Source organism: Oryzias latipes (genome assembly GCF_053564925.1).
Source record: "Oryzias latipes strain Hd-rR chromosome 1 unlocalized genomic scaffold, Olatipes_Hd-rR_3.1 chr1_Y".
NCBI lineage: Eukaryota > Metazoa > Chordata > Actinopteri > Beloniformes > Adrianichthyidae > Oryzias > Oryzias latipes.
The window spans coordinates 10250732-10264677 of record NW_027616335.1 but is presented as its reverse complement, the minus strand read 5'-3'; the positions used below and the strand labels follow the sequence as shown (position 1 = coordinate 10264677).

The 13946-nt window shown below is 41.8% G+C and overlaps 1 protein-coding gene across 2 annotated transcripts; it reads right to left on the bottom strand.

Moving 5' to 3' along the window:
- Window positions 1–59: 59 nt before the first annotated feature.
- LOC101171387 (replication factor C (activator 1) 1) lies at window positions 60–9852 on the bottom strand. Of its 2 annotated transcripts, none has more exons than XM_004065844.5 (23): window positions 9706–9852; window positions 9232–9348; window positions 9061–9136; window positions 8185–8298; window positions 7828–8102; window positions 7655–7729; window positions 6705–6782; window positions 6272–6625; window positions 6079–6192; window positions 5703–5882; window positions 5423–5527; window positions 4319–4730; window positions 4119–4228; window positions 3932–4046; window positions 3678–3766; window positions 2672–2809; window positions 2502–2597; window positions 2164–2417; window positions 1965–2082; window positions 1635–1780; window positions 1335–1548; window positions 630–806; window positions 60–551 (listed from the first exon to the last, which is right to left on the bottom strand). In XM_004065844.5, exons 1-23 carry the CDS (start codon window positions 9706–9708, stop codon window positions 453–455), a joined length of 3459 nt encoding a protein of 1152 aa, XP_004065892.1. In that variant the 5' UTR covers window positions 9709–9852; the 3' UTR covers window positions 60–452. The 2 variants fall into 2 exon arrangements, with proteins under 2 accessions (XP_004065892.1, XP_011473247.1); XM_011474945.4 differs by having other exon boundaries at window positions 60–548.
- Between the last annotated feature and the right edge of the window lie 4094 nt (window positions 9853–13946).

Below are 13946 nucleotides of genomic sequence, written 5' to 3'. Positions count from 1 at the left end.
ATAGGAATGGTCCATTGTTCTGTAAAACTATTTTGAAGCAATAAAAACACAAACCATCATTAATGTGCAGAAAGTTATTCTTACAAAAAAATTTTAATTTACAGGTAACTGTTGCTTCTACAAAGGTCAGACATGTTTGGAGTGAAAGTGAACAGTCTTCATTATTTACATGCAGACAGCAGGAATGCAAACGGAACGACAGCAGAAAGGCTCCTGATAGGACAGATAACTGCAGCTGCGCAGACATGATGATGAGCGGATCGCCTACTTATTATAGAGACGTCTCAGGTTTAAAATTAAAAAAAAGAAATGGTGAAAAATGCTTCTGAAGTCATTGTTCTGAATAGCTGCTGAGTTTAGGGTCAGTTTTGTTCTTTGTGGTTTTTATTAAAGGTGCAGAGGAACAATTGTCCATGAAGGAGGATCAGAGGAGTTCACTCTCCTACAAAGGGTCATTTCTTAGCCTTTCCTTTTCCTTTGCCCTTGCCTTTGCCTTTTCCAGAATCTTCCTTCTGGGTTTTGGACTCTTTAGTGGTTTTGGTCTTCTTCTGCTGCATGACAGGACACACGGGTCACCCTGCAGCAATGAAGCCAATGTTTCTGCTCGATCTCAAGTCAGGGACACTTACTTTGATCATGGCATCGGTCTTGAGCCCTTCGTCTTCCGACTCTTGACCGTCTTGATCCATTTCTTCTCCCCCCAAATCCGTTTCCCCGCCGCCACGCCGACCCTTCTTCACAGTTTGCAGAGAGTACGGCGTCAGGTGAACCTCCTTGTTGTACGCCCGCGTGAAAGCTGCCTTCACCTGGAAGAGATGCACGCAAAGGATGCTAGATTGAACATCAGGAGGGGAAAAATGCAGGATGCAGAAACTAAACCACACAATTATCAGCTAAAAAACTCCACATCCATCCCAGAAGTGTCCAACTAGAGATGGGTCCTGTTTGGATTATTAAGTTTGCTTTGCCTTTGGCATTTTGACTGAAGCTCCACACATATGAGCCCGCCCACAATCACTGGAAAGCTCAAACGATTGGCTAGAATCGAGCAGCAAAACTGAATAGAATAGAAGTGATTGACACAGAAATCTGGGTCCTCACATGGTACTGGTCGTCCCGTATACTTGAGCCCCATCTCCGTTGGCAGTGGTAGTACCACTATGTTGGTATCAGTAGTCACATATATGTCAGTATCAATAGTGCCACATACGTTGGTACCAGTACTTTCATATTAGCCGGTACTGGTAATATCGTATACGTCTATACAGTTAGTTCAATATAGGACCGTACTGTTAGTATACTGAATGTCTGTACTGTTAGTACAGTATACTGACCTTTGAGTCCAGCTTGGAGAAGGGGTCAGGTCTTCCTCCCCAGACGCTGACCTCCATGATGCTGTCCACGTCGTCCTTCACCAGCTGGTAGTCATCCAGAAGCTTCACGGCTTGACCGGCTCCCTCGGCTCCGAGCCTCTGAAGTGGAGCCAACAGCGCCAGGCGCAGGAAGGGCAGATAGTCCAGGTTCAATGCCTGCCTGCTGCCCATCGTTCTGCAGGGGTGGTGAGTGCAGAGCAAAGTCAGGACCTCTGCTTTACACAATGAAAACAATACATTCACTAAAAAAAAAACACTCACTTTAAACTCATGTGAGAGCTGAGCTCCTGCATGATGCGAGAATGTTTGCTGGTGGAGGAGTTTTTGCCGAGCCAGCTAGGAAAGACCGGGAAGTGAGTCATGTAGCCCCTCATTAGCTCGCCTGGTAACACACTGGCGTAGATGGCCTACAGACACAAACACATATTCCAATGAGGTCATAACGTACTGGTAGGTTCTGTTTCAAGGTAAACTTTGTTGCTGCTGGGACAGCACTTTGAAATAATAAAAAAATGTGTTGTTGTTGTTGTTTTTTTAACTTTCACCACAGAACAAGAATAAAAAGTGAACCACTGTTTAAAGCCGTGTTACCTGTGTCGGCAGTAGTGACCAGTTTTGCCCCGAGCGGATCTTCCTGTCCACCAGATCCCCATCAGAGATGGAGTCTGCCGTCTTGCTGAGCAGCACCAGGTGAGACTTCATGTCGCCACTTGGAAAACACAACAGCTGATGTCAGCTTAACCAAAAGATGGGTCAACTCAACACGGTTTACCAGGTTAGCCGTATTCACCCAGCTGCAGCGGGACGGACGTTCACGTAGTTCTCCTGAACAAAAAGCGGCGCCAGCGAGTAGTCGTGGAAAAAGAGATCAGACTTGTCGATGAGGCTCATGTGATCCGTTTCTTCTCCACGGGTGAAAACCTTCCTGCAGACATCGAAGGGCCCCAGCTTCATGTCCTTGCGGGCCCTGGCTGCGTCGGACTTGCACTGGTCATATGTCATGACTTTGTCTTTGGCTGACCACATGCTCAGGTTATGAATCACCTAGAATGGAAGGATGGAAAGAGAAAAGCACAGTTGGGAAGTCATAAAAACACAAGAAAATGAACTATTATCTGACGTTCTTACCTGTCGGACATCCTGATTGGAGGCCAAAATGATTTCATTCAGAGCCGGGGGCGGGATCTTCACCCCCTCCTTGTAAGCGATCGACATCATGGCGCCCTGAAAAAGAGAAGAACCACAAATTAGTCGAATTGATCCTGGGTTTGTAGTCAGGTGAAAAAGGTGGCGCCTACCTTGATCTGCTCCACTCGCGGCCTCTGGAATCGCAGATCAAAGCAGTAGTTGGACAGTGACCTGATCTTAGGGTGATTCCGGTCGTTGCACATGCAGATGATGGGAATCTTTGAAGTCCTTATCAGGCCGATTAACTCCTATCAGAGGGAGGACAAAAGAAAAACCCTCAGTGGGGATGATGGAATATCATTACCATGGGAGGTTTGAAGGATAAAAGCTTTGTCTCCGTCAACAAACTACAACATTTCCAAAAATCCATCGTTCTGCTCCAGTTCAGGAACCCGCCATACGCACATCAAAGGCGTGTAGTTTCCATGTAAAGTCAACGTACAGACCCAATCAGAGGCCCTGCGCCGTGATTTGAGCGTGGTGTGGCGGTCTGGCAGCACCGTGTCTTCGCGTCTGCATTTTTCCAGAGTTTAAATATCAGAACTTTGGCAAAGAATTTATTTCGTGTCAACCAGGCGGGGACTCGGCTTTGGCCCATTACATATTGATGATGTAATGAGCGGGTGAAATCCAAAACCAACATGGAGGAGAATCTGACCGTTAATCAAAAGATCGCCTTATTTTTCCCCCTCTTTTGACTCATGCGGGACAGCCAGTCATCAAACTGCGTCACAGAGAGACAGAAGTAGCGCTGAAAGTGGCCGTCATTCAGACGCAGCTCCTACAGTAGACGGTGAACTTCACCATACTGGAAGAGTCTCTGAATTTACCAGAGACATGAGGGCGTGATTACCAACACTTTAGTAGAGCTTTTCAAAATAAATAACCCTGATTTCTAAATGTGTCTTCAGTTATACCGTCAATGCTTCCATGTAATGATGAGGCTAAAAGCTTTAGACAGTAGCTCCTCCCACATGCGTCAGGAGCGTCAAGTTTATCAACACATTTTTTGGATATGTGTCTAGCAGGGAATTTGACGTGCGTCAAAAGAGAGGTAGCAAATTTGATGCCCAAATAGCATTCGGTGTGAAGGCGGCATTGAAAAAGGGAGTTCACCTGCATTCCTCCGCGGTCTTCGTTACCGGCCATGCCGTCAACCTCATCCATGATGAGGACGTGTCTGCTGCTCACTGTCTGAGAGGTTCCTACAGCAGGCAGAAATCAAACGTTTGAACCGTAACTACAGTTTCAGGGTTTCAGGTTTCAAGTGGACGCTTTAAAGCCACCCGTAAACATCATTTTCTGTTTGTTTTTTGCTAAACTTGTCGTTTTTACTCTACATTTGTGGACAGATTGGTGGGAGAACCGACCCTTGTAGAAGTCCTCGATGCTGGTGTTGTTGAGTGACTCGGACACGACCTCCTTCAGGCTGTTTTTGCTGCGGGTGCAGCTGGCGTTCATCTCCACGTAGCTGAAGCCCAACTCCTGCGGGGAATCGTGTTCACAGGTGAGTGAGAGCTGCTGGCATGAAGTTCAGCTCTCCTTCTTCAGACTGACCTCGCAGACCAGGGCAGCTGTGGTGGTCTTGCCCACCCCCGGAGGACCAGAGAGCAGAGCAGCTTTGTATGTTGAGCCGTCATCTTTGCCAAATTTACTGAACTTTGCAGCTGCGCAGCAGAGAGCATCACACATACAACTTTACCTTGGAGAACAAACATTTAACGGTGGAGTGAAAGTAAAGTCCTCTGCTCCAGTACCTGCTGGTTTTCCAGCTCCACCGCTGTGGTTTTTGTACCAGTTCTGGAGCCAGCGGAGCAGCTTGTTGGCACAGCTCTGCTCCCCCTGCTGGCCAATCACAGCCTTCAAAGACTGTGGCCGGTACTTGTCCACCCACAGAAGGCTAGGCCCCTCCGCTGTCCCTGATGACGACGCCACTTTTGGAGCTGAAGAGGAGGTGGAGGGGGAGAGGCCGAGCTCCCTGCGGGCTGTGTGAGCGGCGCCTCTGCCTGGGGGGGTGCTGCCTTCACTGCTCCTCTGAGCCCGACCCGTCTTTGATGGGCTTGGGGTGTGAGGAGACCTGGAGTTACCTTTAGAGGGGGAGATCTTCTGAGTTTTGGGGGTGTTCTTTGAGGCCTGGCTAGGGGGGGTCTTGGTCTTTGTGGCTTTGCACTAAACAAAGCAGAAAGAGAAAACATTTCCTAAAATAAACATTTGTCAGATAGGATAAAGTTTATCTTCATCCTCTTTAAGCTGCTTTAAACTTTATTTGTACTCTAGATTTTGTGTAAGAACCATTAAACTGGGATTTTCCCTCAACTCAAAACTGTCAAAGTGAAGCTGAATAAATCAGACGCCAACTTCAGCCTCGTCTGAAATTTAGGGTGCGACGGATAAAAACAAAAAAAGGTCACTACAGGTCATATTTTCTAAATATAAAAAGTGGATCCACTGTTTAAGCAACTTTATTAGCAGCAACCTTGTAACATTAGACACCTGGTTGCTGAATATTCGGCCTTATTATTATGGTCTGTGGGAACAACTGTCGCAATAAATCCATATTTGGTGTTAAATGCAATTTTTTTTATTTTAAAGTCAAAGGCTCTTCTTCTGTTTTCTTGCTGACACTTTTCTGCAAAAGAAACTTTGCAAATATGCTTGTTTTAGTTAACTTTGTTGGCTTCAGTTTAGCATTTGGCATAGCTGCTTTCAGAAAGTATCGGATGGATTTTCAACACCCAACCGAGCGTCAAGAACAATCAAATACTGTGGAGAATCCAGTAGTTTTTCCAAAATAAAGCTTCCCTCCTTTTTTTTGGATTCTAGACACAAACCACAATTTTTAAAGGTACTTGGGTTCTGACCTCTGCTTCTGCTGCAATCTCGTACACAGACTTCTTTCCTGGTTTGGTTCTGATCAGCTCCAGCAGACCATCCTCATCCAGAATCTGGGTGCCTAAACTCTCCGCCTACAGACACCAAGAGAATTCTGGATCACTTCAACACAAAAAGGCACAAAACTGAGAAAGTGGACCAGTCAAAAAACACAAATCCTAAGCGAAACCCTCTCCATTTGATTCTGATCCATAAAGTCGTGTCAGTCTGCATCCCTGCTCTGCCTTCAAGAGGCTGACGGACATTTACCTTCTCCAGCTTGGACACTCCGCTGTCCCTGCCCTGCACCAGGTACGTGGTTTTCTTGCTGACGTTGCCCGTCACCTTGCCTCCATAGCGCTCAATAAGAGATTTGGCATCTTCTCTTTCCATGGACTCCAGGACTCCTGTCAGGACGAACATGCAGCCCTCCAGACAGTTTTCTGCCCCCTTAAAGGAGAGCGACGTGTAAGCAGATCGGGATTAGGGGCAGAAAACTCATGATATTTATTTAAATACAGTTTTTATACTTAACGGATTTATCTAAAAACCAACAACCAGTTTTCCTGATACCAGTGACGGCTGGGTTCCTCCCACATTAATGATTGGTTTATCAGAGCTGTGTTTTAGAGAAATTCCACATTACCTTTGGGATTTCCTTTGACCCCAGAGCGCGAGGTCCGTCTCTGTTGAGGAAATTCTTGAACGCCAAAGTGTGGGCTTTCTTCTTCTCGGAGTCATCAGGACTTGTACTGGTGCTCTGGATGGAGACATAAAATCGTTGAATGCTTATCCTCTAGCTTATGATCACGTCACACATCAGTTCCCCATCAGCTCACCTCTGGTTTCTTGGGAGACGTCTTAAGTGCTGTGGGCGTGGTTCCAGCTTTAGGTGTGAACTTCTCGCCTGTGCTTGAAGAGCCAAGCAGCTCCTTCTTAGGTGAGAATTTCATTTTAGAGGGGGAGTTGGCTGTTTTGCTCCTCGGTCCTGCACTCTTTTCCTCCTCCTTTCTCTTCATCGTGGATAGTTTAGAGCTGGTTTTGACTGGGGCTTGTACCTTCCTGGGCGATGGACTGATCACGTTTTCAGAGGTGCTGCGCCTGACCTTCGTCACGCTGCTCGCCTCTGCAGCAGCATCGCCAACACTCTTTTTGGGAGTTGTGCTTTGTTTTTCATCCGCGTTTTTACGAGCCTAAATGAAAAAAAGTTTTAAATGCTCATTAAAGGATTCCACTAAAGTGAAGATGTTCCTCTGGGATTGTTCTCAGTACCTTCTTGGCCTGCGGCTCCGAGTCCATCAAGGCGAGCGTCCTGGCAAACTCCTCATCCTCATGGACTTGTTTTTCCAGCTAAATGAAGAACAAGTGGAAAAAAAAAAATGAATAAGTTACGTCGAGAAGAAGTGTAGCGATCCAGTTCAGCATTTATACACCGAGAACAAATGACAATCTTAATAATAACATAAACATACGTATAGCTAAAATTTTTAATTTTTTTTTATTTTTTTACTTCTATTATTTTAAATTACATTTTTTTCAATTCAAATTTGACAATTTTTGTGCAATTTTTAAAATTCTATCCCTATATTCTACCAAAGTTGATGTTCTACTATCAGACACGGTTGTATTTTTTCACATAACTTACATGTTTCGACAGATGTCTTCTGTCTTTGTCAGAGTCGCTATTTATGTTTTCTATTCATTTTTCTGTTCCATTTGTTCTGTTTTCTTACACTTTTTTTTATTCCAGTCCTTTTCCTCATTGGGATCTTCTACACCTGAGGTGTTGGACTCGAGCCCTCGAGGGCCGGCAACCTGTTGTTCAGAAACCCTGAAATGCCTGTTGCCATGGTTACCTGAATCAGGTTTGTTTTGCCAATTAAAAGCTACAACGGCAGCTTGGATGAAAAAACAAGTAGGACACTGGTTAATGAGGCCTGGAGTCTATACCCGTGGTATCATTTGGAGTGAAGCTCTATGACGTTTCACATTTGATGTTTGGAGCCTTTTCAGCTGCTTTTGTATGAAAAGGATTTTATAAATAAAGCTTGATTGGAAGTGTTGGAAATCGAAAAGATAGAGTTTCAAACCTAGAGGAAGTCTGTGTTTTGATCCGAGCACTTTCTTTAGAGTGAACTCTAGGAGTAAACTTAGTGTACAGATTCCTGAATCACTAACTTCTGCTTCTGTTTTTACGCCGGAGTGTTTGATGATCTGCTCACCTCCATCTCTTCTTCCACCTGCAACTGTCGGGCGATTTCCTCATCACTTATCAGATCCTCAAAGTCTTGTGTTGGCTGGAAGACAGGAGTTATAGTGAAGCTGGATTGTTGTAAAACAAATGAGAGTCCTGAAAGCTGGAGGAGAAGAATGAGGAGGATTCATCAGCACTCACAGCTTTTCTCTTGGCGCTGGCTACCAGCTTCTTTTCTGAGCGATGAATAGCAGCACCGCCGAAATAATCCGCCACTGAGGTAGGAGTTAGTTTGGGTGGAGGTGGTGCAACAGACTTGGGGGTTGTGGGACTCTTTAGCCCAGATTTTCCTGTGACAGGAGAGGCTTTGGATCCTGAGCGAGAACGTTCTGCGTCCGCCTTATTGCTTTTAGGAGAACCGTTCTGTTTGGGTTTGGCTCCTTTCTTCAGCGACTGAAAGTTGTCGCTGTCCGAGTCTAAAAGCACAAAAACAGACGTCAGAAAATCGGCTTTTTAGCTTATTGAATCTGGAGGACGTTGGATGAAGAAAGGCCTCACCTGTTTCAGAGACGTACTGCACTGGGTCTTTTTTAGGAAGAGGCTCTGCTTTGCTGCTCGTCGATTTAGAAGATTTCTTAGACTTTGTTGCAGGTTTCTCCTCTTCTTCTGAATCTGAACAAAACAACAAGAATTTATCCTTCAAGCTTTTTAAAAATAGGATCTGAAATAATATTTACCTTTTAGCTGTTTTAAGTCAAGGATTCACAATTTCCTTTGACACTAAAATAAAATGTTGATTTTATGAAGGAACTTCATACCTTCTTTAAAGGTAAGTAAATCATAATAGGGCTGTGATTGTATAAATTCTGCCTTTAAAGCTATTTTAAACTATTATTTAATAATCCTATTTAATGTGTCATGTGTGTCATACTGTATGCATACGTGCAACTATGTTTATTTATGATTAGGAGTAATTATAATGTCAAGACAATAGCATAATCTTCTTTTATTTTCTAATGAACTTGTGGTTTGGTAGGTAGGTTTGGTATAACTATGTATGTTTATTTCTGCTTGATGCTTCCTGCATCACATATGAACCTCTCAGCCAGCCTCTCACTTTTTCTTTGACATTATTATATAGTGATGCTGAGAGACACTGCACCACTCAAAGACATATTACACTCGTTGTTCACCTTTTGACACATCCTGTCAGAGGTCGCTGCTGCGAATCAGCTTTCACTGAGTCACACATTTGGTTTGGCAGAGACTTTTTTTTAGGCCGGATGCCCTTCCTGACACAACCCTGTATTTTATCCGGGCTGGGGACCAGCACAGGGAGACCTGGAGTTGGCCCCCCATCCAGTGCTGTTAAATCACAGAGGTCATCTCGTGACTTTAAGCCACGCCCATTAGGTCATCCAGAGTCTTTCCTACCTGATGCTATGACAGAATACTTCTTGCGCTTTTTCTCACTGTCTTTGCGTCGCTCCTCTGTTTTGGAGCTTTTGACCTACATGAGATAACACAAGAGAAGCTCAAAATCCCAAACATGTGCAGGAACAGCACTTAGTGTAGAAGTAAAAATGAAAACACAAGAGTATCAACCTTGGTTCTTTTCACATCAGAGGAGTTGAGGTTCTTCTTCTCCTCTGCTTTGGTGTTTGGCGCTGGTTTCTGCACCGCAGGTTTCCCTGATGTCGGTCCAAAGAACCGCCTTATATCCTGAATGCAGAAGCAAAGGAACTTTGAGGCTATTTTAACAAATCAATAATCTGTACTTCAGTGTGCAAAAAAAAAATCCCTGCATCTCTTCAAGGATTAATTAAATTTAAACTACAAATGTGCGGATTTAATTATTAAAACATCCGGTAAATTATAGCTGCTGTGCAATAACCTGTTCCTATATTAAAATAAAAAATGTAGGTCAACAAGTCAATTGTCTTAAAACTGTTTTAGCTAACCCACAGCAGAAGCGCGCGACAACATCTGCTTAGCATCCAGTTTCTCCTCAATGTCAGACTTTGCTCACATGCGTTCGCTTTCTGTGTGAGGTGGAAACCATAACGGTGTGTAACATACCATGTTGGAGATAATTCCACAAGGAAACCTCACAGTTTGTTATCAGCAAAATAATAAAAACTCCCAACTACTTGGCGCCAAGTCTGCAGTCGCTAGGAGATGACGCACCGGATGCTGGCTGCGTCACTGCGTCATCCAACCAGCGTCTTGAGAAATTCATCACACATACATTTAAAATCATTTTAGACAAAACTTCTCATTTGAATATAAACGTCTTTCTGCCGCTAAAAAGATAATTTAAGTGGTTTTCTAGCTACATCTTAGTTGATAAATGATCTGCACCAAGTTAACTTTAAAGATTTATTTAAAAAAAGTAAAAATGCTTTTGACATTTTCATGTGTAGTAAAGCTTGTTTTCCCTTTCTTTTAAAGTGCCTCATAAACAGTTTCTCACTTTTATTTTCAGTCCAGTCAATACAAATCTCTCCTCACAAATAAGCCTGCGTATACTTTCTATTGTGTATTTATAATTCAGCTTTACACTAGAATAAATATAAAGTTTGAAAACGGTACAATAGAAAAATTATGTCCAGAATATTAGGAGGCAAGATAAACAATTCATTGACATGGCTGGCCTCTAAATTGAAGACATTTTTAGCTGTTTACAGAGGATTGTCAGATAATTTTTTTTTTTTGAAAGATAAAGGCCAATTTGAACACTTTTACAAAAAACATTCAACAATTCCTTCAGTATGTGTGACTAATTTTATACCTCTGACCAAACTTTACCACATTTTAGTTCAGATCACAACTGTTGTCTTTAATAAAGCTTTCATTAGATGTCGGCAACAAACGGAGCTCAGCTACTTTCAGATAAACAGCCTTAAATTAGGACTAAAATGGGCAGATGATGGAACTGCTCCACTTTGCTTCAGTGGATGACAGTCGAGATCACAAAACAGAAAGCTGGACAATTTATTTTAACCATAAAATGTATTTGTCACATTTCCGTCTGTCCAACATTTACAAAGACAACTCCATCTTATAACCAAAGGTTAATGTAAAATAAGACAGAAAATGTTTAAAATGACTTGATCCATGTAAATGATGCATGACGGAAACCAGTTTTCCCCCAAAGTTTTTGTGAAAATCATTCAATTTAAAGCTGTCCTTATATTTTGATAAATAATCCCTCACCTGCTTCTTTTATACTGTCACACTGATGAGTTTCTCAATACTCTCATTTTATGTCTTTAGGAACTTTGGATCAAAGCCGAGTCCAGTTTTCTGCTAAAACCTTCTTGATGACTTAAACCTTAAATGCACAGCTTTCTCTAATCAAGCAAAGAACAATTACACAGACAACAAGAGATCAATCGAGCTGGAAAAAGGTTATTTTATTGGTCATAGCAGAATCTGAACATTTATTCACTGGCTGACTCCACCACAGTGGTCCTTTCGCTCACATAGATGCCGTCCAAGAACTTCCTGATGTCCTTCTTCCTCACTGTGGTGGCCTGCTGGATCAAAGCCGCTGCAAAGAGAGAAACAACAAGCGGAGAGCAGAGCGTGAGAACGGGAGCTGTGAGCGGCATGCAGGCCGTGTCTGTGTGGGAGTAACTTCCAGTACCCTGGTGTGTTAGACAATTATCAGTAAAGTGGTTGGTTAGTCACAGGGAAAAAAAAGACAGAAATAAAAGTAAAAAGCAAGAATAATTAAAGAAATAAATAAAAAAGCAGGAATAGTATCCAGAGAAGTAATAAGCATGCAGTCAGACGGCGATGTCTAACCTCTACAAGTGCAGATGTAACTTTTACTGTTCTGGTTCCACTACTGTTCCTTTCTCGGAAACGTAAATGCCGTCCAAGAACTTTCTGATATCCTTATTTTTGACTGTGGTAGCCTGTTGGATCAGGGCAGCTGGAACACAAAGGTTATGACGAGGATGAGCAACAGGTACTTAAAACAGAGACGGACGGTAAGATTTCACAGGCGGTTTTGGGCCACAGGTTCACCACTCTGACAGGAAAGTGAACAAATGAGGTGAAAATACGATTTTACGCTCAGTGAAAAATAGATCAAATAAAATAAACCACTGATCCAATAAACCAGTGAGGCATCTTGATTGTAGTAAAAACGGATGAACATGACATCTGTGAAAAGGTCATCATCATTTTTCTTTAATTTGTCAAAACATTAATTCTTCCTCTTGGCATAAACCCATGAACAGTTTCACACAGGAAAAAGTCAACTCCCCTGCAAATTCACAGTATCAGCTTTGATAGAAGGATTCAAACATCAGACCAGCCTAAAGCTACTTTTGTATTTGCACAGCTTTTTCATAACTTTTGCTAAAACACTGCTTATTCTAGAGGAAACAGTTCAACGGTGTGATGTCTCCATACGATCCTCCCTCCATGAAACAAAATAGTACAAATGTATAAAAGGAAAATATTTAGTTTGAGCCTGAGCTGTTATTAAAAAACTGTCTTGCCTTGGCAGTTTGTAAATGCTTAGGCTTGATTTATTTTATTTATGCACATATAAAACATAACAAATGTATGTACTGTCGATAGGGTGGGTCATATTCCAAAAATCACAGGGAAGTTATTAGATTTCCAGCACTAGAAAATATTTTTGGGGCATGTGAGTTTTGCTGCAGGCAATCACTAGAATCAAGCATTAATAACCACTGACAACGACAAAAGGATTTCCTTGGAGTTCCATCTTTAATTTATTTTAGATACTCCAAAGTCATTCTTGCTTAAAAGCACCTGACTCAACATCCAAACCTAACTGTCAAAAAAGAAAAAACTGAGTTTACCCTAAAATGAGGAACATTCAATTTTATCCATAAAACTTTATTGATACTAAACTCTCATGTTATACTAGTTATATTAGTACAATTTAGATCTGAAAAAATGCCATTTCTTTTAAAATGATAAAATAGAACAAGGTCTAGTTTCTATCACTGCCATCCTTCTCTTACCCTAACCTTAAATTCCTTGCAGGTCTAAATGTTTTCAGTTGAGTCAACAATTCTTCTCCGATTGAAATGAAGACAAGATAGAACCAAGCCATATGATAAACTGCTAAAGAAAGAGTTTAAAAAACCAAAAGAAACGTACCAGAGTTTGAAACCAACTCAATGTCATTACCCTCCAGGACGAGTTCATCCTTCTGGGCAGCAGACACTGCACACATCACACCTGGAAGAAGAACATAGTAGTTTGAAGACACCGTGACACACTGATATGAAAAACCAAGAAATCTCAACGCGTCACCGTAACCTCAGAGAAATCTACTTCTGCAGGTAAAAGTGACATAAGTCAATGAAAAACGGGATTCCAGCAACAGCTTTGCTCTGAACAACCTTTGTGTGACTTTATAGTGATTCACAGATGAAGCACAAAGCAAAACCTCCACGAGTAGTTTACCTTTGTAAAGCTTACGAGCCAATAGGTCAATTTATGATTTATTCATTATAATTGAATTATTTGCATATGGATGTATGCATATGTATATACATCTTCTAATCATTTTATAACTAATTATCCCAAGTTTCATATCTTTCTCTCTCTCTCTATATATATAATTGGTCTTCACAGTAAATCGCAAATTTATCTTTATCACAATATCAAGCTGCAGCGAAAATTGCAATAAATGGCTACCTTGAATGTGCTAAAACACTCCTATGGCAGCTTGAAGTATTTAACGTATCAAATAAATCAATTTCTGCATTTGACCAATCAGATGGACGGCTTCACGTTGTTGACCAATCAGATGGAGCTCTTCTGTTAGATGCTCACTTCCTATGTAGACGAGGGTCATTTGGAGGGTGATTTAAGTAATGTTGACTCTTATTGAAATGAAATTGTTGTAGTAAAGAGGAAATTATGTTTTCGGTTGTTTTGCTATTTGTTCATGTATCTTAAGTTTGAATTTGTTTTGATTACTTGAAATAAACGATATCCAACTCCAGCTCAAGACTGAAAAGGATGTCCTAAAGCAAGTTTCATGACTAAAGAGGGCAGCATAAAGGCAACATTTTAATGTTCCCCTAAAATATACCAAATAATGATCCATCTCACACAGATATAAAAGGTAAAAGTAAATAAATAAAAATTATTAATAAAAAACGAAAAACTGAAAATAAGTCTACCAAATGTGCTTTGAGTTATGGCAGTTATTTCCCAATCATAACATACAAACTTACATTCAAGACAGAAGAAAGTAAACATAACAAGGTTAAGGAAATACTAATGCATGCGTCTTTTTATGCTCTTTGCCAACTGAACAA

Bases quoted from the DNA above. Each gene is read 5' to 3' on its own strand.
- LOC101171387 (XM_004065844.5), bottom strand. The intron at 6,626-6,704 runs GTACTGAGAACA...TTTTTCATTTAG, and splicing joins CGGAGCCGCAGGCCAAGAAG to GCTCGTAAAAACGCGGATGA. The intron at 5,528-5,702 runs GTAAATGTCCGT...TGGTGTCTGTAG, and splicing joins GAGTGTCCAAGCTGGAGAAG to GCGGAGAGTTTAGGCACCCA.